General features: G+C 34.2%; 1 protein-coding gene across 9 annotated transcripts in view; it reads left to right on the top strand.

Annotated features, from left to right (window-relative positions):
* Nucleotides 1-26,542, top strand: part of CNOT2 (CCR4-NOT transcription complex subunit 2) — a 104,796-nt gene that overhangs the window by 66,303 nt on the left and 11,951 nt on the right. For 6 of the 9 annotated variants that reach the window (XM_015247767.3, XM_006197822.4, XM_072973401.1 and 3 more), the window contains 8 exons: nucleotides 5,254-5,320; nucleotides 15,637-15,784; nucleotides 16,533-16,715; nucleotides 19,033-19,112; nucleotides 21,749-21,874; nucleotides 23,600-23,724; nucleotides 24,666-24,786; nucleotides 24,885-25,041. In XM_015247767.3, the coding sequence (XP_015103253.1) occupies nucleotides 5,254-5,320; nucleotides 15,637-15,784; nucleotides 16,533-16,715; nucleotides 19,033-19,112; nucleotides 21,749-21,874; nucleotides 23,600-23,724; nucleotides 24,666-24,786; nucleotides 24,885-25,041 (1,007 nt within the window). The remainder of the gene's footprint in view (nucleotides 1-5,253; nucleotides 5,321-15,636; nucleotides 15,785-16,532; nucleotides 16,716-19,032; nucleotides 19,113-21,748; nucleotides 21,875-23,599; nucleotides 23,725-24,665; nucleotides 24,787-24,884; nucleotides 25,042-26,542) is intronic. The other 3 variants (XM_015247778.3, XM_072973402.1, XM_031683335.2) reach the window with 2 other exon arrangements.

The raw sequence follows: 26,542 nt of genomic DNA, 5'->3' as shown, positions 1-26,542 counted from the left end.
ACTCCACCTGAAGTACAGATTTATTAATTGTTTATTATCCTGTCTACTCCACTAGAACTTAAGTTTAACAAAGGCAAGGACCTTGGCTCTCTAGTTTACTACTGTGTTCTTAGAGCCTATAATAACATGTAGGAGATAGTAGACGCTCACTGAGTATTTATTAGAGAAAGGGAGAGAAAAGAGTTGATACTGAAAATAACAAAATTAACATTATTTGCAGATGATATGATTATTTACCTAAAAACTCAAAAATAACCTTTAAATCTTGTACTAGAAAATTTGAATATATATAAATGTCAGATTTTTATATGTAAATAACCTAATAGATTTAAATACACATAAATCAGACCATGCCTTAAAGAAATTGAAATTAAATGTCAAATCATTTGAAGGGAATATTCATTAAAATCTCTTAAATTCATTGACATTCTCATAATCTTCAAACTCAGTATTTTAAAGATAAAAGGGAGTTAAAATGATATACTTAAAAGATATAACAAATGTTGATACATCTACAAAAATAATTACAAAGTGTTTCATCCAGTAATAACAGTAATAAAAATTCATAGTCAGAAAATACCACTTTGTTCCTATCATACCAGCAAGGAGGGTTTTGGTTTTTGTTTTCTGGGTTTTTTTTAAGTGGAAGAGTAGCCAGTGTCTTGAGAGAACATTGAAGTAACTGCTGTGGAAGCGCAATAAAATTTGTAGAAAACAGTTTAGCAGTGCACATTAAGGGCCTTTAATATATGTTGCTGTTAATTCATGCTTTGATTCTAACCTAAAACTCAGATAATGTAATACAAAGATGTTCATTGCCAAACTCTTCTTAGCAAAGAATTTGAATTAGGAGTTAATCACTTTGACTATTTCAGCATATATTATCCTTTTTAAAATGACTTTTTTGAAAACTTAAATGTTTTCATCAAAATTACTAACAGTACCTGGTAAACTCACGCTTTGTTGTTGGTTTCTGATTTAAAAGCTGCCAGGTCCTATGACTGACTTATTTTGGTTTTTTGCCTTCTTCCTTGTCCCTTTTCTTCTTTTGATCTTCTTAATGTATTATCTTCTTGTAGTCTTTCTTTTTGTGCCTGTTTGCTAGATTTCATTCTGACTTCAGTGATTTCTTATTTTTTTAATCATGCTATTTTTAATTTTAAAATGTTCTTGAGATTCTGTCTAGATTTAAAACTTTCTTTCCCTTTGTTTCTTTTTCTATTTGTAGATATGATATAGTCAAAGTCATATTCCTTTGTTGTTTTTGTCCTTATAAATAATAGAATGCTAGAAATTATATTATCACCAAAACTTTAAGTATATTGTACAAATGAACTTTTAAAGGAACGCTTAAAAACTTATTTATTTTTAAATTGTTTTTGTGGTCAGGGAATTTTTATTTAATAAAACTTTGTTGCATTTTGAAGTAATTTGTTATGTAGAAAATTATTTCTTCACCAAACTGATTTTTAATGTTTCTTAATATAGATTTTGTAGTTGAAGGTACATTTATTAGAGGGAATAATTGTAAGAACTGATCCCTATTGAGAAGCATGAGGGGATAGAATAATTAACACTTCTGGCTGCTGTGGCTTGCTGGAGGGAGCCAGATTTGCCTATTACTAAGTTTTCAAAGACACATTTTGTAAAACAAAATAATTTTAGACTTTGTTTGGTCATAAATTTCAGAATTGTATCTATTAACGGTGGAAATAATTTAAAAAATACAGTTTCTAATTTGTTGATTTCCTTGACATTCTATATATTAAAAGGATAAGGGAGCTCTTTGTTCAGTCAGGGAAATCACTTGAATTACATTACTATTTTTTCTAGTTGCTTACTGGTATTTATTGTTATTTGACTGAATTATGTATTGCACACAGAAATGAGGAAGAATATCATCGTTATGATGGTTTTAGGTTGGGACCTTCTTACTGGTTTCAGCATTCTACTGATTGTGTGACATTTAATCTTTTCCTACTATTTTCCCCCTCTGAGAACACATGTTCTGCTCCTTATTTTACCTAGAATTCATGTTGATAAGCTTCTTTACTTTCTTAGGCAAAAATGAATATCAAATTAGGGTACTATTCAAGAAATTACCCAAAGGCTGCCCCTTTGACTCTGTTAGTGAGAGTCTGCATTGGGTGGAAGGTTAGGTTGCTAGCAGCTGCTACGACCCTTTATTGAGCACTGAATGTGTGCAAGTCTTACCTCATTTCATCTTCACTTCAGCCCTGTGAGGTAGGTGGTGCTACTTCCATCTTACAGGAAAGAAGCAGGCTTGGCTCTCCCGTAGGTAAGTGGCAGAATTAAGAGTTCAAACCCAGATTTTTTTTCTCACTCCAAAGTGGGGCTCTTTGCACTTACGCTCCGTTCCCTAATCCAGTATGGCTCTTGATTTAAAGTTCTATATTTTTCTAAGAAATTTAACTTCGTGTAGTTAAGTTTCAGCATTTGAAAAAATATATAACTTTTCTGTTGTCTGTTAACTGTAGCTATTGCTGTGCCAGGGTACACTTCCTGTACCTTTTCTTCGCCCTCATCAGTAGCATTTCTACCCCATATTCCTTCCTTGTATGTTAAATCCAATTTTAAATCCATTTTTAACAGTGATATATTTTATGAAGCATGCTTTCAGAGTTTAAAAATTCATACCATTAGGAACTATTTGCATTTTTGATACATTTTGAGGCAGTCATTTTAACATCCGTTTGTATAGCTTTTCAATGCTTATTCTACTTGGATGGTTTGTAAGTTATAAACTGTTAAATTTAACAAACTACTTTCATATTCCTGTAAGGCAGTGTTTGCTAACCTTCTTCATGTACTTACACATAAAAAATGATGCTGTTTAATATGTCACACTGGTCAAGAGGTCACCCTGCTGCTGTTTGTCTCAAGTGTTTGGCACCGGGAGCCAAGCCCCCTTTGCCCTCATGCTGTGTCTCCTCTCCTGAATCTCCTGGTGCTGAGAGGGGTGATGTGTTGGCACACCTATAACTCACTTGTAAACGTATAACTTTTGTGAGAAAGTGGGCTAAAATGTCTCTTCTTTTGAGTTTATGTATTCAATAAACAAATACACTTCTGGGGAAAGTAAAATTTTTAGTGGTTCATTCAGAATATTCATATTATGGACCGTTTTAAAGCATAAATCCACATTGGCCAACAGCTTATATTTGAAGCCTTTGCAAACTATATTCTTTTACTTTCTTTTGTAGCTGATGATGATAACAAAAAATATAGTTGTTAAGGCATTTTGTAGAAAAATTTTACCTTCTGTCACCAACTAAAAGCATCATTATATGTTACACATTTTCTTTGATCTTTTTTCTGCAATTTGGAAATGAACCTTTAATGTGCTCAAAATTAAAATATTTTTGGTTATGTGGCGATAGTAACCCCCATTGTACCTAACAGAAGAACGTGACCAGGCATAAAGTGCGTGTTCTTTGAGTTTAACTGTTTACGTTGTATACCCTCTTGATTTCCCAAGGAATATTTGTAAGATTTGATGCTTTTTTTTTTTTTGAAAAGTTGTTACTATATTTAAATATTGTTGTTTATAGAGTAGTGTGTAATTCAGCCCTACCTCCGCTGGAAACCACTGTGGCCTCGGAGAGTTCCCTGTCTAGTGATTCTTCACGCATCTCCTTTCCCCTGTACCTCAGCCATTTCAGCAGACATCAGACACTGTTGCTTTTACCACCAGAATACCTCTCCTTCGTGGTTTCACTTCCGCTGTTCTAGCTTACCATTCCCATCCATTTTTGCTATTGGAATTATCTTCCCAAAGCACAATTTGATCATGTCACTTCCTGACATAAATTTTTTCTCTTTATCGCCATAGTTAGTAGCCATCTTTGTATAAAATTTAAGAAAACCTTTTACATTTGGCTCCCATCATAATCTTCTATTTCCCATTCTTTTGCACCCCAGTGTACAGAGAGTGGGCCTTATCTCCTTTCCCTAATTACCCTATTGTCCAGACACTAATGTTTCTTATTTTGTTTGTATTCTAATCATGTCACTAACTTTTATCACACTCACACTCCTGGAGGAGCCCTCATCTGCACCCACATCAGATGTTAACACTCTACAAAGTATTCCTGTTACCTCACCCTTGTTTACAATTATTTCTCTGGTGCTACTTTATACTTTGTCTAGAGCACTTAGAACACTGTACCTTGGAATATAATTAGTTGTATAATTCAGTCTGTTCTTAAACTAGATTATAACCCTCTTGATAACTTGGCTCATGTCTTATTTAATTAAGGTGTTTTGGTGGTTACTTAATATAAGGCAGGGAATACACAAACATACACTTAAGCATACACATTTTCATTTACTCAGTTTAAATATCTAGTTTTGTGTATAGTACTGCCACATGCAGTGCTGTCTCTGTGAGGAAATAAAAAATGAATATATCATGTTCCTTGAATATAAATACCCTGAAAGAACTTGTTCTAAAGGAAAAAAAGATGATGCAATAAATTGAAAGGCATTGTACACAAGTGCCGTGAATGTACATATAGTGTACATGCAATGTACATCGTGTACCATGTCTTACATGTTTGTAAGTATTTGTGGCTTATCCTTTGGTATTGTGTCATCTCTGTTTATTATATGGTCATGTGTACGTTTGTTAGATTTTTCTACCCATTTGATACACATTTCTATATAAAAATCAGGAACTATTATAAAATTCTATTTAAACAATTTTATTTTTAACTTCATAAACTGAATTTAGAATTTAGCTTAATATATTATTTAAGAATCAAGAAACTTCACTTATAAATTTATAGGAAGACTGACTTTTTGAGGTATTGTGTTCATGTATTTGTTAGCCAAGTTTGTTTGTTTTTTTTTTAAACATTTTTTATTGATTTATAATCATTTTACAATGTGTCAAATTCAAGTGTTCAGCACAATTTTTCAGTTATTCATGCCAAGTTTGTTTTTAAATGAAGACATGATTCTGTTGTAGTTTCATTTAGAGTAAATTGAAGAAAAAAAAAACTTTGTAGTGATCGGAATTAATTTTATTTGCCCAGTTTGATATCGCCCAATTGTGATATGCTCTTAATAAGTAACATGGATTTTATTATGCAGTGTTTGTTTTATATTTTTCTGAAGATTGAGAACTGTGGATTTGACTCTCACGTATTATGTGTTCTACAGATTTGTAAAGTGTAAATGCAATGCTCTGTGTACTTTCTTTATGCTCTAATATAATTAATTTGTTTCTAGATGCTGGCATCACCATCTACATCAGGTCAGCTGTCTCAGTTTGGGGCAAGTTTATACGGGCAACAAAGTAAGAATTTTGTATTTATTTTGGAATACTTTATTTAAAGGAAAAAAAAACTACCAAATAAAGAACAACCAATGCTGCCCTCGTGGGTTTATTCTAAAGCTTAAAAGGAAGGATACTTAATTTTCAGTTTTCCTTATTTCACTTACATAGCAAAACCTCATTGTATCAGACATTTCTAATTCAAAATTATTTGGGTGTAGGGTAGATTGAAGTTTATTTTTGCATCTTTTGTATCAGTATGTTCCTTTGCAGTATTTTTGAAGAAGATTTGCTAAACAAATTAAAAAGTTGACATCCTCTGTGTTTCAGTTAGGGGAAGTTAAAGGTTTTTTGTATGGTCAGTTAAGTAGGTTATTTTGTTTGTGTTTTTTGGCCTTTTATTATTGTAAGCCCATTACCTAGCAGTTTGTGAACTGTTCCCTTTGTTTAGCAAATACTTCTTCTTTTACTGTAGCTCAGTCTGGGTATAGAATCTATGTTTTTGACTCACAGTTCAATGCTTTTTCCATATATAAGGTTTTATTTCTTTTTATATATTGTCATACTTTTATAGCGCTTAGCACAGTGCCTGGCGCATAGTAAGCGCTCAATAAATGTTATCTATTATTATGACATAAAATTTTTATAAAACTAAATGATAAAATCTTCCCATTTTTCAAATTAATTTTCCAAGCTGTTATATATCAATAAGATTTTGTCATCTCTGTTAATGTCAGAGACTGCTGATCTCATCTCTGTGGTGGAAGGGGAGTGTTAAAAGGGGTGTAAGTTCCCATCAGAGATTACAGAATAAGAAGGTACCTGAAGGAAACAATCTGATGACCAAGTAATTTAACCAGCTTCAAATAAAAATTGGTTATTTGATTCGAAACTCTTTCCCAGCATTATAAAAAGCAAGGTTTTGATAGGTATCAGAATAGTTTGTCATACCACTTTACCCTTCAATTTTATTTTGAAGTTTAGTAGGGGGAAAAAACTTATTTTATTAGACAAATATAGTTTCCATCTGTTTTTTTCCTCACCATCTTTGTGATCTTCCTCTTTTGCTATGAAACAGTTTTGTTACTGTAGATTTAGTAAATAAAATTAATTGCTTATAGATATTAGCAATTTTCCTCTAGTTAAGTAGACATTTTTAAAGCTTTTTATTACATAAAAAAATGCATTGCTTATTTATCCACAAATATTTATCCTACTTATTGAGGGAGTTTTATTAGCTAAAGATTTGTTTTGTTTGGACTGTTTTAGTTTAAAACCTATTTTCACCTTTCTTGTAACCTTTACTTTGGAAATACCTAGTTATTTTAAAGCTGTCCTTTACTTCTGTAGAGTAACTGCCAAGAACTTAACTTTGTTTTCTTTTTAAAGCCCATTATAGCAGAAAGTGAATAATGGAATGGAGAAAAATTATATTTGAGAAGCCAGTGTTATTTAATGAAGGAGAATGGAATTATCTCACAATATAATCAGCTATATGGACTTTAAAAAACTGATCTAATTTTTTTAACCTACAAATGTAAAATTATAATTGGGCTAAGATACAGAATGGGTTAGATTTGAAATAGGAGTTATTTTGTTGGTATGGTAGACATTTATTGACTTTTTAATTTGTGTAAATGATTGTGCTAATGGTTATGGATATACAGAGATTAATAAATGAGCAAAGTTATTTCCATTAGAAATAGTATTTTAAGGTACTTATTAGTTTAAAAAGAAGTCATATATGACATATGTTTCCTGTTGGAGTTTATATATTAAATGGCTGTATTACTGTAGCATTGGTGAACCAGTATTTTTAATGCATGGCTCACTCTTTTAACTGACATTGTAAGTGTTAGCTTACAGAAAAAGGAACCTTAGATCAACTGAAACTGAAATATCTCAAGTCAGAGTACAATTATTCCTTTCCAGGGGACAGATCTAGAAGCCACAGCTAGTGGCGGAGGGGTGGCAGTGAGGGGGTAGGGGCAGAGTCTGAATTTCTAGTCCCTGTTAGGATAGACCCGACGGGGCCAAGTAGGTCTTTTAGTTGCTGAGTAGTTTGAACACACACCTTGGGCCAGAGAGAAGAACACTGGCTGCCATGTGGGACTTGAGGCTCAGGGTTTCAGTAGTAGAAGTAAGTAGAAAGATAAAACTTGAGGGGCTGACCTTAATAAAGGGTGGGGAGATAGAAGGAATAAGTAGATGGGTATAGATTAATGATGTTACTCTTATGGCAATGAGTCGTAATTGTGCACTGGGCTTGATGTAACTAAAAGTTCTTTTGCCTCCGAAGTGTATCGAATACCACCATGAACTCTGCATTCAGATTGGCAAAGTTCGGTAGAAATTTGAGCCATTAAGATGAAGATATGCTATTGTTTTGTGTTCTTGGTGATTATAGAGAAAATGCTGGACTAGGGGCTTGTGTGATCACGAGTTCTAATATCGTAAAGTTGTATCCAGATATGTAAGTAACTTTTCATCCAAGGGTTTATGTGACTGCTGTGCTTCAAGTGAGAACTGTAGAAGCCAGTGAATGGAATCTTGCATTCAAGTTGCTTGGTGTTCTCTACTTGTCTTCTTTGAATGTGTGTGTGAGATTTTAGGTATATCGTCTTGGTTTAAAGACCCCTGGGCTCCTTGAACCTGTGTCCTAGATTGGAATGAACAGGGAACCAGGAATTAATTCCCCTGGGTATTTAATGCGTTGAAATTAAGTGGTAGTATAGTTATTGTTGACTTTTTCTTACCAACAGGATTTAGGGCCCTGGATTATTTGTGAAAAAGGAAACTACTGTTTTACTGAGTGCTTCTTATATACCTATTACTAAGGGCCATAGGTTCACTAGCTGCCTGGATGAATCCATTATACACATTTGTATCTGAATTCTCAGAGGACCCAGACATTTAGCTAGTAAAGGAAATAAACTTTTCTGGGATCTGGATTCCTGGCTTGAGAGCAGTGGCATAGTCTTACGCTTTCAACATCATTTTGGCCTCCTATTTTAAGAATACCTAAATGAAGGCTGCTTGTTTTGCGGAAGATCAGAACACAGTTGGAGTGGTTCAGAAGTAATGCTGTTGACAGTATAGTTAGACATGTGACACATTTTGGTGACTTTCAGCGAGTAGTAGGATCGTTTAACAGATACTTGAATGAGTACTGAATGCCCTGGGAGTTCTTGCTCTCTAGAAGCACACGTTGTATAGTTGGAGAGGTCAAGACATATCTGTATGCAAAATAGTAAATAACAGGTTAAATGTTGAATGGTATGGACAGGCTTGTCGATGGGAGATAAAAGCACAGGGAGCTACAGTGGTATGGGGAAGCTTCAAAAAGGAGGTAGGAATTGAGTTTAGCAGATGGTTACTGAGTGCCTGCCGTATACATTGCATCATGCTGGATACGGCAGATGTGTGGTAGAAGAGCTCATTGTCTCTCATGCCATCTCTGTACAGTGCACATACTCCTGTAGTGTTACTGTGTTTATTACATGTCTTCATTGTACTCTGTACATGGCAGGCACTCAGTAAATATTTGTTGAATGCATGGTAAGAAAGGTTACAATCCTTATATATAATCAAGTAGGATAAATACACAGGTTATTTTACTACAAAGTAGAGGAAGAAGTACAGCGTTTTCTGGATATTTCAGATGCGGGAGTAATAATGTACCTAGAAGAATGGTCAGGATAGGATTTATAAATGAGGTCGTGTTTGACATTGGTCTTGAAGAGACTCTGGGTAAGGTGGTTTCAGTAGTGGGAATGACATCTACAGCGTGGGATAGATTTGGGAGCGCTCTAGTTTATCAAAGCAAAGGAAACCTCTTAGGCTATAAACACTGGCTTTGGCCAAGAGGAACAAATCTTCACAAGTTTGTGGGATATCTCTCAAGGTCTTTGCTACTTTCCAAGTTCAGGAACACAGCTGTAGCATACACTTTTCCCCAGAAAACAACTATTTACAAGTGAATACCATTACTTCATTACTATTTTGTTTTATCTTCCCTTTTAGGACCACCTGTTGACTTTCTTTTCCTAGGCAAGTTTCACCATCCTCATCCCCATAAGTTACTAGTTATTCACTATTTACTGTGTGTCAGGTGCTATTTTAAATACTTTATATGAATATGAACTCATTTAATCTTCACAATAACCCCATAAAGGTTAAGGGACTTGCCCAAGATAGTAAGTAGTAGAGCCAGGATTGTATTACTTTGTAAGTTTAACTATGTGAACGTGAGTTGAGAACAGCAGTTTCTTTGAAACTTTGATGCTGCATATTACTTACTGAATGTCATGGCCCTAGGGGGCCATTTGCACATAATAGAAACTACAAATGTTAAATCCTCTGATTCCTAGAGCCTGCTGACTAAAGCATTATGATAGGATTTATTCACTATTGTATTATATATTGAATGCCTACCATGAGTGAAGACTTGCTCCAGGATTGAAGAGTATGGCAAACAACAAAGTTCCTGCTTTCATGGAACTTATGTTTTAATGAAGGAAGACGGAATAAGCATGCAGACATTTAGCAAATAAATAATGTAATTCTGGTAATAAGAACTATAAAAATTGTCAGATTAATGGATGAGTGGGTGGGATTTAATAGTTTTGGAGCAGGCAGAGAGACTATCTCTGAGGAGGTAGTATTTGAATGGAAACCAGAATGTTGAGAAGTACAAGTTCTTGAAAATATCTGGGGGAGAGCTCTTCAGGTACAGACGATAGCAATTGCAAACATCATTACTCATGAGAATAAAGGAATGCACTTAATGTGTTAAGGGACAAATGAGAAGGCCAGATAATGTAGTAGCAAGTGTCAGATTGTGGAGTCCTGTGAAGGTTTGGTAAAGAATTTGGATTTATTCTAAGTTTAATGGGAAGGATTTTAAAATACAGTTTCATTTTTAAAAGATCACTTTGCTATGTAGAAAATGGACTGGGTGGGGAAGGGGACAAGTGACAAGAAAGAGAGAAAGACAAGGCAACTGGACTACTGCAGTAGTCCAGGCAAGAAAATAGGATCACTTGGACTAGTGGTGGAGGTATTGAGAAGTGATTAGATTTGGGGTATTTTGGACATACAGCTGATATGATCTGGGGATGTGGGATATGACAGAAAGAAAGGGATCAAGGATGATCTCTAAGGTTTGAGACCTGCATAACTTTGTGAAAGGGTGCCACTAATCTATCATGCAAACTTAGGTTGAGGAGAAGGATTATAAAGTATACGTAGGAGATTCACACAGCTATTCGACTGGTAGAGTGCCAGCTGCTGTAAAGATGCAGCCAGGTGTTGTTCCGAACTCTCAACTGGTTCTACAGCAGCAGCTTCTCATAGTTGAGGATATTGAAGCCACGTTGGCTCCATCCATGCTTGTCTCATACATCCTTAGTTCCCAGAAGCAAGCCCACTCCTCCTCCAGGCATATCACTTGTTCTCCTTTTCATACATCTTGCTTTTTTCTCAGACTGAACTGTTGTGGCATTTTTTACCCACCTGACTTCTCATCACCACCACCAAATGTCTGGCTAGATCTCTTTCATTATTCAGTTCATATACAGTATCCACCAGGAAACATTTTCTGATCCCAAATTCTTTCTCCTTTCATGTTTGAGTTAATAATCCCTCCCACATACACCCAAATATGCTATACATAAACTATGAAAACACCTTGATCTTAGCAGTTTGGTTTTAGTTTTGTTTTTGTTTCTATTTTTTGGTTTTTGTTTTAATTAATAGTCTTGTGTATCTCTGTAGAACAAGAGGAGGAAAGTATTCTAGGTGGGGAGAAGGATATTATTAAAGATGCAGGGGCAGATACTGGGAAAGGGTCTGGGGAAAGAATAAAGAAAATTGTAAGTCAAATACACATGTGATATGTAAAAGAGTTTGTGTTGGGGTGAGTAAAATATTAAGATTGACTAGAAGAGTTATATGTCAGTTACATCTCAATAAAATGGAAAAGATAAAGATTAGAAGAATCTTCTGCGTTCTAACAGATCATATGAAAGACTAAAACTGTGATTGGATTTAACCACAGATCAATGGTTCTCAACCCTGGCTACCCCACTAGAAACACCTGAAGAGTTTAAAAAATCCCATTGCCCATGAGTTGTCCAGACCCAGACTAAGTCACAGTTTCTGGGCATGGGACCCAGATATTAAAGTATCCCAGGTAATGCAAAAGTCAGCAACTAGGATAAGAGGTGGGAAGTGTGATTGATTGAAGAAAGGGATTGAAATGAGTCAAGAAATTTGATCCTTGTTTTTATTCTTCATTATTTGTGATCTTGGGCAAGCATTTAATGCCTGATGTTAGTTCATCTATAATTAAGTTGGATGATCTTCATCTGTAACTTAGTTGGATGATCTCTGGAGACTTTTCTATCTCTAAAATCCTTTGTTTTTAATGAAGGAAATTGCATAATGAAATAGTGTTACAGTAAAGATTAACCAGCTAAGTGCAGGACAGGTTGGAGGTGAGAAGATGGCTGCCCTTTAAGTGTGGGCAGGACAGTGAGTTTAGGAAAAGCTAGTTCGTTTGGGAATGGAAAAGGGGATACTTGAAGCTTTCTTGCAACAATTAGGAATTTTCTCCCTTCTCCTTAAAGATTTCAGGAGACTTAATTTAAGTATGAGTATTCAAGAATTTGGTTGCTGTTTTTTCCTTTTTTTCTTATAACTTCTATTATTAATATTGTTTATCTTTATCAAAAGATTGAATAAAGGAAGGCATATCATGCTATAAGTCTTTAAGGGATGTGCTGTTAATCATTTTGTGCAATGGAAATAATTCATGGAAACATTTCTTAGGTCATTTTTTTTGGATTTCTGAAAAATGATCAATAAAGAATTCATTCTTTGTTCAGCACCCTGCCAAATAAGAAATAGGAATCTACTTAGGATGTGTTCATGTATTCCTTCTAATATTACATTATCCTTTACTATCATTTTATCCAATTGAAAGAAAAATTTGCTTCAGAGCTATAACCTTTTTAACTGCTTTTAAAGTGCTTTTTGTTCATTTTTTAATTCCTTGTCTGTAAAAAGTGGATAAATACCTTCTCTAAAATATTTTATAAGGAGATGAAGTAGCATAGTGCTTGACATATAGTTCTTAAGTGCTTGATAAATGTTAATTCTACTGCCCTTCCAATATACAAGTTCATGCATTCATATTTATATTTTTTACTTGTTATTTCATGCCAGATTTTTTAAAATGAGCTGGCTTTTTATTCCCCCTTTTTTTCTGTTCAGCTTAACGTGTTTTCTTTTTGACATAGTATTTTAGAGGTGATTTTCTGTGATATTTCTAATTATACTAGTAAAAGTAAGTTTTTCCCTCCCTTGACCCTACCTAGTTGTAATAATTTGATTCAAGCAACTCTAATTTAACGACTTACTGTACTTTCTTTCCTAAATAAATCTTTTTCTGTTCCTGTTCAAAGGTATTATGTCTACACATTATAAAGGAATTCAGTTTTTAAACTGAATTTAAAATAACTTGATTTTTAAGTATTCAGGGGGTTGATGATCCAGTTTGAAATTGATGCATTCTTCTCTCCTTTTGATTTTTTTCATACCCACCTAGTTCAACAAAATTCAACTCAGACCTCTAGAATTTATTAGCTGTTTTTATGGAATCAAAAGTATTGAAGGAAAAATAGAAGTAAATGTGAATCCTTGAGTTCTTTATTTCATACTGTCTTTCTCTACTCTTCACTATATAAATTAATTCAAGTGTGCCAATCCCTAATCGACTAAATAAATTACCTTACGCGCATTCTTGTTTCCTTCTCCAAAAATTTTTTGCTAATGTTCAGATAATCTCCAATCTCAAATATTTCTGAAGTTATAAATTTTCATTATACATCACAGAATAATAGATACATGAAGGGTTGGAGTAAACAAATCCCATGAGTCTTTAGAAGGGCTTATTGATTATTAGAGAAGAGCTGAAATGTACCAGATTTTTGGAACATGTATGTTTATTTATAATGATGAGAGTGTAGAGAGAGTGGGATAGGAAGGAAACGTAAATCTGGAGGAGAAGAAAACTTGACAGGTATAGAGAAGAGAAGAAAAAAATGGAGGGAAGAGATAAGAGATGTTGGTTTAGAAGTTCAAAGAGAAGTAAACATTCAGAAAAAGAAAGAGAAAACAAGAGAAAGAATAGATAAAAGGTATTACAGCTCACCCTTGAGTACTCACAGGGGTGCTCATTTAGTGTTTTATTGGGCACCCATAGGGCTGCTGTTAAGAACACTAAGAGTTAAGAAATCTAAATTCTAGTCTTGGTTCTTTGTGTCACCTTGGAGAAGTCAGTTAACTTATTTGAGGCTCAGATTCCTCATCTGTAAAATGAGAACACTGAATTAGGTGATTTTTTTCAGGTCCCTTCTGGTTCTAAAATTGTATAATGTTTCTTGGTCAGTAACTGTGAGAAACACATTCCAGTGGGAAATTTGCAGCTGTAGGTGACTTTAGGACAGCATATTGAGGGAGAAGTATGTAAGCTCCCTGAGGGTAGAAGCTTTTTCTCTGTTGATCAGTGCTGTATCCCCAGCAACTAGCACCGTGCTTGACATGGTAGGCACTCAATAAATGTTTGTTGAATAAGTGATGTGAAAAGTATCACGTTGGTGGTTCATTATGGGAGCATCTGGAGGGCCTTAGGAGAACACCAGGGTGTTTGAGAAAAGGAAAAGACTGATACCTTCTGAAGAAATCTGTATAGGCTGATTTTTAATTCCTTATTCTTCCTTATTTTGCCCCAAATTCAGAGAAAGTGGCTGCAGCTAGTGGTATATTCATAGTCTCAAAACTTGTAGTGACCAGGCATACATATAATGACTAAATCAACATAGAATCTAAGCCAGTTCCCTTTATATAACTTAAAAGAAATGCAGAACCAAGCTCAAGTCTTCATGGAACATGAGTGAAAAGGGGTGAACATAGAATATGGCAGCTATACTGAGTTTGATTTATTGGCTTTATTCAGGCTGGCAGAGTCCAGTGAAGTCTTTGTGATCCACTGGTATCCCTAGGTTAGAAGGTGGTAGTACACGGTTATGCGAAAAGAGAAATTTGCAAGGATATTTGAAGGGAAACATTCAGCGCATACGTAGATGCCAGTTTTTTGGAGGTCATAGTTTCAAAATATTCAGGTCTTTGAAATTCTTGGACCCCAAATTAGACCCTAAATGGGGGAGGGAGTCACTTTAAAACCCTAGTGCTAAAATCCTCTACTTATTCATTAACTCTCATTCCATATTACCACTTTTACTTAACTTCCAATTCAGAATAAGTTTGGTTAACCGATGTGCCATTACACAGACTAGAAACAGAAAGCCCCAAAAAGTGTGGTTAAGGAAGGTGGGGCCAGGAGGCATATTGGCTTCCATAGGCAGTTATGACAACGTAAGTTATAGCTGGACATCCTTACCTTGCAGGATACAAAGGGGAAAACTGTATCTAGAACATTAAATATCCATGATAATTATTCTGAATCATTAAGAAAATAATAATATATGTTTCATATTAATGCAAGGCAAGAAATAATGTTTACCCCAACTGGTTATGTTTTTTTTAAATGTTTTATTTCTGAGTGGTAAACTCCTCAGTAGTCTTTAAGAAATACACATATTGGAACACACCCATCCCCACATCTGGCCCCAGAAGTACTAGTTAAATAGAAGCTCATTGTACTTTGAATTTAAAATGTTATATATTCTTGTCTCTTATATCAGGTTGAGTTTTTAACAGTTGCTAACATTTTATGTTGGATTTGTAAAAATTGTAATGTTCAGAAGTATGTATGTGTAAATAATAGTAAACAGACTTTCTTTAAAGTGCATTTTAAAAGGATCATATAAAAACTAAAACTACTTAGCAAAGTGAGGCTAAACGTCTGTATACCTCAGTTATGATTTAAAACATAAAAACACACAAGATTGCAAATTTCTTAAAGGCATATTTGTACAAAATGTTTTCTATTGAAACATAAGTCATCTAATTTGTTACAGTCATTGGCAGATGTAGTTTATTGTAAGATAGAAATATGAAAGCAAAGAAGAAATAGGAAAGATAGAAATAATGGAAGCAGTATGAAAATTCATAATATTAAATTTCAGACTAAAACAGATTTTTGTTAATAAAATCAGAGTCCATTTGGAGTGAATTGAATATTTCCATTTAAAATTTGCATATTATATTACGTTAGGTCATTTTTAAATGTTTTAAATTGCCAACTCCAGAAGATGGATGACAATTTCATTCCTGATGGCAATGAATTTCCTTCTTCTGAATTTTTTTAATAGGTGCACTAGGCCTTCCAATGAGGGGGATGAGCAACAATACCCCTCAGTTAAATCGCAGCTTATCACAAGGCACTCAGTTACCGAGCCACGTCACGCCAACAACAGGGGTACCAACAATGTCACTTCACACGCCTCCATCTCCAAGCAGGTATTTATTGATGGACCAGAATATTTCTCAAAATGTATCTTTGTAGAGTAAGCAAGCTTTTTTAGGTTTTTAATAAGGTTAACTAATTATTTGCTTTTCTGGTTCAGTGCCTTTTACTGAGGAAAAGAAAGTTGATACCCTATGCTCATTTTATTTCATTGCAAATTAAGTATAGTGTAAGATGTTTTTATCTTGCAGCTAGCATACTGGTTATCAGCTGGGGTGGGAGTCTAGGGTTAATCACCACCTGGAAAGTTTTTTTTCAAAAGGCAGCTCTCTTTCTCTGAGGAGGATGTGCAATTTCAAAACACTCCTCAGATAATTCTGATGATTGCTCCCTCACCACACATCCATTGCTCTAGTGAGAATAAAATAAAACAGATTACAAAATGACGCATATTTGTGTGAAGATGATAGAATGACATACATTTGGAATGAAGTTCTTCTAGATACGTGTGAAATGCATGTGTTTTGTGTCGTAGTCCCACCAGTAGCTCTCCCGTCTCCGATACCGCCTTACATTAAGTTCCTCTGTAACTAGCCCGTTCTTGTTGGTTTGCTTACTTTGACTTTTCAGAGAGCTTTTTTTCTTTTCAAATGACCAGACAAAATAATTAAATGAATAAAAATTAGCAATGCAATTTGAAAGTATATTTGAGGTTCTAGGGTTAGGCAAATTGATTATTTACAGAGAATTTTAATGAGTGATTGTAGAGAGCTTATTTAGTATAATGGACTTCTCTTTCAGGGGTATTTTGCCTATGAATCCTAGGAATATGATGAACCACTCCCAGGTTGGTCAGGGCATTGGAATTCCTAGCAGGACAAATAGCATGAGCAGTTCAGGGTTAGGTAGCCCCAACAGAAGCTCGCCAAGCATAATATGTATGCCAAAGCAGCAGCCTTCTCGACAGCCTTTTACTGTGAACAGGTAAGACGTTTATTGATACTGTGTCTAATTGTTCTCTCTGGATATTTTCACATTTGCCTTTTCATGTTCAACGTTCTGTTCTTGAGTCTTGGCTTCTGTTTCATAAGTGTGTTTCATCATATATTTTGAACAAAGCTTCTCTTTCTGTTACACATCAAAACTTTAAACCTCCCTCCCTCCCCCAAACTAAAGAGATGTTCTTTTGAAAACCAGTTTGCTTTTTGTTGTTGTTGTTAGAAAAGGATTGTTCTTAGGTTGCCACCTGGCAAATTTTTGTTGATACGTCCTTCGTCTATTAAATGAGGCTGGTCACCTGTGCGATAAGAGCTCCGTAGTTATGAACAGGACTCAAGACATGTTTGACCATTACTGCCTTGCTTCATTTATGCTTTAGTTAAGTTCTTTTTCAACCGAAATTCAGTTTTGTTCTTTGGAGACTTACTGACCAAAGACTTTTTAAAAGATTTCATCTGTAGTATTTGAAAATAACGTCATGTCCTCAGATTTAAAACCAGAAGATGAACTGTTGTGCTTTTTCACTTCTTTTTGTACCGTTCATTGCATAGATTACTATGCAAATTACAGTAACAATATAAAGAACAGTTATCCATTTTACTAGGATTTTAAAGCTGTTCAGATAATTTACATGAGGGTTAATGTCTATAATATAGGACTTTCTTTACTGTAAAAACAGCATTTTAATTTACTAATTTTTCTTTAATGGAGAATATAAGGTGAAATGATCTAGTTGCTATCATCATTCCCACTTAATCCACTTTCTTTTTATCTAGTTCTATAAAATCTGAATTAAAATAAATTATTAGCACATTTCCTGTTTAATCTTCATCCCATAACCTCCAGTTCTTACTTTTATTTAGACTTATGAGTATTTCTTTTATGATTTTACTGCTCTTTTGATTTTTACAAGTTATTTTTGTAAAAAGTTATCAAAATTCTCATCTCCTTGAGAATTTCCTAATCATATAATACTTCTTGGCTTTGACACATCTTTCTGCATTCTTGTAGTATTGTTCATTGAATATATATTTAAATTTTTCACTTTCCGTATTGTTTCACATTCTAATTGTTTTTAACAAATATTTTGCGTATAAATTGTCAATGAAGTATGGGTCTCTAAAACCCTGCTTATTACTATTGACAAGTTGTATTTATTGTGGAATGTTTTCCTCTCTTAGTACTTATTCAGTGTTTGAGGGTTCCTGTGTCATCAGTAATTCTAAAATGCTATTAAACAAAAATTTCTATTGGCTTTTGTACTCTTCTCTAGAGTATTGTTTCACCAGCTGCATAGTTTATGAAAATATTGTTTGGCCATAGTTAGTTTTACAGATCTTTGCGAAAAAAACAAAAATCTGTCATCTTCAAAGTTTAACCTTACTCATAACAGTGATAATACTATCTTTTATCAGACTATTTGATGTTAAAGATGCATACTTTCATTGTAGAATTTGTATTAATTCTTTTTGACATGCTTAATTAATTCTTGCCTTGCTTTAAGTTCAGCCTTACTATTTTTTTTATTTTTATTTTGTTTTCCCATGTTTAGGCTTGTGAAAAAAGGGAGGCTTTGATAGCTATCTGGTAACTACTTATCAAGTAACAATTGTGCATTAATTTAGAGTTGAGGGCACTTAGGAGAGATTTTTTTTAAGTTGCTAAAAGATAAACTAGGTAAGAACAATGTGTTTTAGAACACTGAATTGAGTTAAAAGCACCATTTAATTCAGGTCAACTAAACATTTATTGAGTGCCTCTTATATCCTCCTGACTGCTAAGGACAGAAGATGCAAAGATGGATATGATATGAACCCTGTCCACGAGGAGTTTATATTCTAGTTGGGGAAGACAGTCTGTCTGTATGAAAGAAGATTTTTAATGAAAAGTAATAATAGCACATTTTACCAGTAGTGGAAGAAAAATAGTATTCAGGAACAATAGTCTTAGACTGAATTGCCTGTTTCTGAGATTAATTACTTCTTCCAGTATATCCGATAAGTTGGCTCTTCAACTACACAAAATGGTACCTTTAATCTCTGTTTTCCTCAAAGCTTAAATAAATTCTTTGTTTTGTTTTTTTTTTATTCACCTGTTTAAGACATTTTGGTTCTCAATTGTTCATGGAAAGACTTTAGGGAAGCTATAAATAAAAATAGATTCAACTCAGAAAAATAAAATTAGTATTTGTTTTTATACATGTTGTTTTATATGAGGAGATCAAAAGTATACACTTTTGTTTTTCTTCATCTGAAAGTTAGTGTTCTTACTGTATATCTAAAATTATTTTCTATGTACCCAGTATGTCTGGATTTGGAATGAACAGGAATCAGGCATTTGGAATGAATAACTCCTTATCAAGTAACATTTTTAATGGAACAGGTAAGCTTATTCTGGAGCTAGTACCCTATAAAAATATGATAGATCTTGAAATATAAAGCAGTTCAACATACTGGTCTTAAAATATTAACAGATTCTTTTGTGTTAGAATAATAGAACTTAATTTAGGGAGAATTTGACAGGAAGTAGGATTTAATTCAGTGAACAGTTGAGAGATAGTTAAATAAATACATTTTTTCACTTGACATGGTAGTAGCAGAGTGTTTATAACATCGAGTTTATTTCTTTAACACCTGGAAAAAAGCCTAAACATTAACTTAGTCTACACTTGTGCCTCAGTATCTTTTTTGCTTCAAGAGCTTTTCTTGTCCTCAGTCCCGTCACTACAGTCTAAACTAGGTTGAGTGGTATGGCATTCTGGCTACAGAAACCCAGATTGATGAAACCTTTCAAATTACCTGGAGCACTTGCAAGTTTTTCCTAATAGTTTTAATAATACTAATTTGGGCATTTAACTCTTGACACATTTTTTATCCATTTTTATGTGTAAAATTCAAAATTTAATTACAAGGAAAACCAGTTTCTGATTTTGACAGTAAAGAATTCCTTCAGTCTATTGGTTTATTTCTTTTATCACCTGCTTCAGACAGAAGAGAACAGGAGGCTTTGTTGCTGTTCTGCTTCAGGTTTCATGTTCTTCCACCCTCGCCTCCAGATCCTTTCCTGAGAAAGGGAATAAAGGGTGTTGTTATGGTCATAGGAACAAAAATAATTATGATTGTTGAGAGAGAAATACATGTAAAGGAAGTGGAAGTTGAAAGAAAGATCATTGCAATGGAGCGAGGGGAAGCAAGAGAAATTTAGTAATGAAATGTCATTTGTGGCTATCGGCTTTTAATTTTTAAATGTTTTTTTAAATGTGTGGCAACATAGATTGACCAAATGAGACTTTTAAATTTCAAATTTTAGCAGTTAACTTTTTGTGTTCTAATATAAAGGACCATATTCCATTGTTTCTCAAGGGCACTTTTTTCATATTTTAATCTCTCTGAAATTAGGCTGCATATCATAGTTTAATTGACGAGTTAATTCTTTCCCCTAAATGAACCATGAATTAACAGTGTGTCTCACAATGCCATCTTATATTCTGAATTACGGTTTTATACACTTCTGTAAATTTTAGAATTATTTTTTAAAGTCATTTTTAACTAAGTATATCTTAGTTAAATAGGAGAATTAAATAGGAAAATTGTTTTCAGGTCTTACCCTAAAAATGACAGTTTGTGAGTTAACGCTACTCTTAGATTAAAATTATTCTCAAATAACATATGATAATTTTAAACTCCATCTTAGAGAACCTGGAGATGTAATTTAAAGTTAATACATATCCAAAGTTTATAGTTAATTCGTAATTAATTCAAGAGAGATTACTTTGTAAATTAAAGCACTGTATAAATTGTTAATTTCTATTTTTTATATAGTAGTATCTTTAAAATTCAAAGTTCATAAATTGCAATTTGTTTAAAAACAATGGGTATGAATGATTTTATCTTTTACCCTTCATAATTTTAAATTGTCACCTGACTTGGAATGTTAATAGAGTATATTATTTTTCTACCAACAAAGTAATCTTGAGTTAACAGTTTCTTTTCTCAGATTCTTCTAATTATGAAACTTAGAGAAAAAATAAACTGGAAAGGAGGTCAAAGTAAATTGAAAATGGTTATAATATACTAGGTGAAACAAAGATTAATGAAAAAACTAATGCAGGCTAAAGCTAAGGTAGAAAATTAAATTCCTCAAAAATTAAGATTCTGAGATTTTAAGAGTAATAGAATAAACATTGAGAAGAGATCAAGGTGATTAAAATAGGCAAAGTAGAAATGTTGGGTTAAATTTTATTTTTCAAGAGAAGCTGATTTTTTTTAAAATTAAATTGAACAAAAATAAATTTTCATTCAGTATGTATTTATTGAGCGCCTACTGTGTAATAGGTAGTGTAAACCTCTGGGCTTTGTGTCATATTCCCATATAATTCAAACCCTCACCAGACATGGGAACCCTTCGTATGCCCTGCGTTCTCCACCCTGCTTATACCCTCAGCTGCAAAATACACACACACCCCCACACACTCACTCACATGCATACACATTTGTGTATGGGACCTGTAGGCCATGGACAGAAGTCATCCTTAGGGCTTCTGCTTCTGTTGCCTGTGCCTCAGAAATGAATCAGGCCCTTTGCAGGAGGCACTGTTATTATCATACCTGTGTTACAGGTGAAGCTTCCAAGCATTCCAGATACAGGCTCTGCTTTTGGATATAGTGAAAGAACAGTTATATCACAGCAGTCTCCATTCTTGCTAGCTAACAAGCCAAAACTTTAGAGTGTCGTCTTTCACAGGGCATATGATGTACCACCTTACTCCCTATTCTCTAATTAGGTCCGTAGGATTTGGGATTTTTATTATGCTGTTAGATACATACTGCTATGCTGAGTTCATTAAGTCTTCCACATGAAGTCAGTCCACAAATATTGTACACCTTCATATACCAAGCACAGTGCTATGCTTTGTTTAGGAAGAAGGCACTGTCATTTCTAATTATGTTATAGTTGGTCTTTAATAATCTCTTTAAAATGTTTGTAGAATCATTAACTAGTGTTTTCTTATTGTTTAGATGGAAGTGAAAATGTGACAGGATTGGACCTTTCAGATTTTCCAGCATTAGCAGACCGAAACAGAAGGGAAGGAAGTGGTAACCCAACTCCATTAATAAACCCCTTGGCTGGAAGAGCTCCTTATGGTAATTAATTCGGCTTTTTAATGCTGGCCAGTGGAAACTTTCTGTTGCGCGCACACACACACATACATATATGCATGCCTATACATGTGAGTGCACATTGTACACACATATATTTATGTGTTTTCTAATCAGAGTAGTGTAATTTTGTCAGTGTTGATAAATGCAAAGTGCTTTTCCTCTCAGAATACTGTGATAGCCAAGTTAAATGGGAAAACTTAGTTTGTATAGAAGCCCCAAAAGGAAGTCTTCATTGGTGTCCAGAAGTTATTTTCTTCTGGTATTTCTGCCTTAATACACCTAAGTGATTATTTTGTAGTCTGCCATTTCTCAATTCATCATACCTTTTTTCAAAAACTATATTCCCACATTCCTAGTGATTAATAATGACAAACTAGACTTTGACGATTTTTTCTAAGCCAATTTCTCAACCTCCATGCTACTGACATTTGAGTCAGATAGTTTTTTGTAAATGGGGAACTGTCCCGTGCATTGTAGAATGCATTGTAGAATGTTTAGCAACATCCCTGGCCTCTGCCTACTTGATGCCAATTGCACATCCCTCGCCAGTATCTCCAGATGGGAGAAAAAATTGTCTCCTCTTGAGAACTGCTCATGGGTCATATGTAGTTTATGGAGACTCTTGGTCACCATTAATACCCTTTTTCACTGTCTTTAATAAATAAGAGATTTGGCTAATAGAGGCTAAATGAACTAGACAGGAAAATTATGTAACAACAATGTAACCATATTCTTTTTATCCTTTGCTTATAGTTGTTTCCTTTTGGGAGAATCTGATAAAGACCAGTAGCAGAAACAATGAACTTAGTTGGGATCATTTCATAACTTTTCTAAGATAACTGTTTTTCCCGTTTTCAACCGAGAAGGATTTCTGTGCCTTTCACAATATGAATACAAATAACAGTATGTGAAGAAGGAAAACATTTATTTATTTACATTCTATAGTTTCTTAATTAGTCTTCCCTCAGAAAACCCCCAAAATGACCTGCCCTGGAAGTTGAGTACCTAGCTGCTTGATTCTCAGTTCAGACTCTAATGTTTTTAACCTTTCCTCATAGGTCCATTTTTTCATCCCTTTAATCATTCCCGTTGCTCTCCTTGGACCATCTCTAGTTTCTCCATATCGTTCTTGAATTGTGGAGCCCCAAACTGGATATTGTTCTCCAATAAGGGCCTGACTAATGCCAAGTATAGTGGGAGGATTACTTCCCAGTTCTTGCATGTTTTACATCTATTACATGGAGTCCAAGAAAATCTGAAATGATATGGAGTTGTTTTATAATTGATTGCAATTTGCTCACTCTGTAAGTCACTTTCAAGTAGAATACTGACATTTTTTTAAATTTATTTTGTTCATTTGTATTTGACAATTAACTGGTATTTATAATAGCTAATGCTTTTAAACCAAAAATTTTAATAATTATTACCAATATCAAATTATGTTTTTTAAGCATCTATATATAACATTAGGTAGAATTATAGGATTGCCACTATTTCCCTTGTATTTTGTCATATATTTAGTCATTAATCAGTATGTAGAAATTGAGTTATTCATTGTTATGCTGAATACTGATTTTTTGAAGTGTGCTTTCATAGCATAATAAGAAAATCCTTTTGGTATGTTATGAAGAAAGTTAGCTTCTTATAATTTGTAGCAAAATGCCATAAATACCAATTGCAACTCTCTGGATTATTTTCCTTGCATAGTTGGAATGGTAACAAAACCAGCAAATGAGCAATCCCAGGACTTCTCAATACACAATGAAGATTTTCCAGCATTACCTGGTTCCAGTTACAAAGATCCAACATCAAGTAATGATGACAGTAAATCTGTAAGTAACTGAGAATTACGTATGTGAGGGATGTAGTTTTTTTCCCTTCAGAGTTCTTTTATATTAACAGTTCCGTAGACCATATTAAGGACTTACTAAATACTATTACATAATTGTTTATCTTGAATATCTGTAATAATCTAACTTCTGAAGAATGTGGAAAACTTTTATAACTTAGAAGATAGCCTATTTTTTTCCTATTTCATATAGGTTTGCAAATTTCTGTTGAACTTCTCAGAGTTAATTTAGACTTTTATTGTAGTCCCTGTCAGCTGGATCCCATGAAGTTTGATATTATAGCCTTCTAAGGAGCTGTGTTTTTCTTGAGTAAGTTTTCTCCTTGAAGAATCTTTATACACATTTTTATTCCTGTGTTGATTCAGCCAACTCAGCTTCCTCTTTCTGACTTAACGAATGTGTTTATTTCTTCCACATTTCACTGCAAGTAGACTTTTTTTGTGTGTGATGAGAGTTTGTATGTTGTTAAAATAATTCATAAAGAAGATTACTGGGTAAGAATTAAATATGAATTTTTAAAGTTTATACTAACTTATCTTGGAAGTGTTTATGGTGATATTTTAGGTAATGTACTATATTTAATCTGTCTTCTAAATGAAAATATTAAAGAGGAGCTTCAAGTGTTTCCCAAAACATAAAGTTCTGAGAGGGACAGGGGGTTTTTTTGTGAGAAGATCTGAGATAAGTAAAAATATTTTCCATATATTTCTTGTCCTCTGTATAATGTGTATAATACAGGATTTATTTGTATACCATGGGACAGTTGTGGAAACAAAAAATTTCATGTAGAACTTGAACAACAGGTAATAATTTAGTACCATTTTAAATACACTAAAAATGAATAAAAAGGTACTAATATATGAACTTGAAATATTTACACTTAACAGATTTTAATGTCACATTATTTTTTTTTTTCATGTTAGAATTTGAATACATCTGGCAAGACAACTTCAAGTACAGATGGACCCAAATTCCCTGGAGATAAAAGTTCAACGACACAAAATAATAACCAGCAGAAAAAGGGGATCCAGGTGTTACCTGATGGTGAGACTCTATAAAGTATATTAAAGATATTATAGAATTCTTTTTTTTTTTTTTACTTTTTCCTCAAAGCTAAAAATAACTGTGTTTTTCTTATCCAGGTCGGGTTACTAACATTCCTCAAGGGATGGTGACGGACCAATTTGGAATGATTGGCTTGTTAACATTTATCAGGGCAGCAGAGACAGACCCAGGAATGGTACATCTTGCATTAGGAAGTGACTTGACAACATTAGGCCTCAATCTGAACTCTCCTGAGTAAGTTTTTTTCTTTTCTTCTACATTTGTATATAATAACCTTCCTGCAGTTTTTAATTTCATGTCATCAAATTATATCATCTGCTGCCACTCAATTGTTGCTGCTATCTACTGACTTTTTGGGTCATTCCCTCTCATATTAGCTCCTGGATCACTGTCACTTTATAGTAATATTCCTCTCTATAATTTGGCAGTTTCAATATACACAGATCTGATCCTTCCCAAATCCTGAAATCCCAGCTCCTTGGATTTCTTTCCTCCTAAAATCTTACCCTTTACCATGCCTCAGTTGCTCACTTCTTTAGTCATCCCTTTGACTTTGCCATTATTGGTAACCTCAGTTTCTCTGTAAGTGTAGGTCTGCACTCCCACGCCACTTCCTCTTCTCCCTCTAGTACTGACTCCTGTAATCATCAGATTCCACTGGGACCTTCAAGCCGTTGATTCTTCTGCCTTGTCACTGTTCCTCAGCATCCCTGTCTCTCTTCCCCTTCGATGAACTCACTTCCTTCTTCTCCAGTTAAATTCTGTGGTCAGTCATAATTGCTCATTTATAATATAACCCTGACTGCTTTGCCCCTCTCTTGCTTTGTCATACTTGCATCACAAAAACTCCAACCCTAGTGATACCTGCTTATTTCATTCTTGACCTATTCCATTCTTGTGATGCTGGGCCTGGCTAGAGAAAATACACAATTTCACTTCCTGGTCTCATTTCAGATTCATGGCCAGGGAACGTCAAGACAGGGCCCTTTATTCTGTTAACCAGAGTCATAGCTGGCCTGCCTCATCCACTCATTCTTTGGTTCCCCTGTGTAACCATGTAACACTTGCCTCTTCAGATGCCTTATATCTTTTCCTCTGTGCTTCTGTCAGATGATGACCTTGCCCTTTATTTCTACTTAATAAGAAAGATGAAAGCAATCAGAAGAATGTCAGCATAGTCCTGCTACAGAATGTCCCCTACAACCATCTGCACCCACCTTACTCTTGTCTTACTCCCCATTGCCATAGTTGATCCATGCTTTCTACTTAAACTTTCCTTGAAAACTCAAAAATACGAATCTAACAATTTTTTGCACTTTGTTGGATCATTTCCATCAGCATACAGATATGCTCTTCCTTCTTGCATTTTAAATACCTTCTCTTGACCCAGTTTATTCTGTAAGTTATTGCTCCCCATTTCTTTATTCTCCTTTGAAGCAGAACTTTTCAAAAGAGCCATCTCTGTATCTCCCATTTGTCCTATTCTCTCTTAAACCTATTTCAGTTAGGATTTTGCCGTCACCACTTTACTAAAAGTGCTCTCTTCAGGGTCATCAAATGATCTCTGTGTTACTAAATTCAGTGGTCACTTCTGGGAACTTATCCTTCTTGACCGACCAGTAATATTTGACATAGTTCAGTCACTGCTGCAGTATTTCTCACTACTTTTAACTACTCCCACCCAGGTTTGAATCACCATCTTCTCTTGCCTGGATTACACCATTAGCCAATCACC

Source organism: Vicugna pacos, chromosome 12 (assembly GCF_048564905.1).
Source record: "Vicugna pacos chromosome 12, VicPac4, whole genome shotgun sequence".
Taxonomy (NCBI): domain Eukaryota; kingdom Metazoa; phylum Chordata; class Mammalia; order Artiodactyla; family Camelidae; genus Vicugna; species Vicugna pacos.
This window is presented reverse-complemented; position numbering and strand designations above follow the sequence as displayed.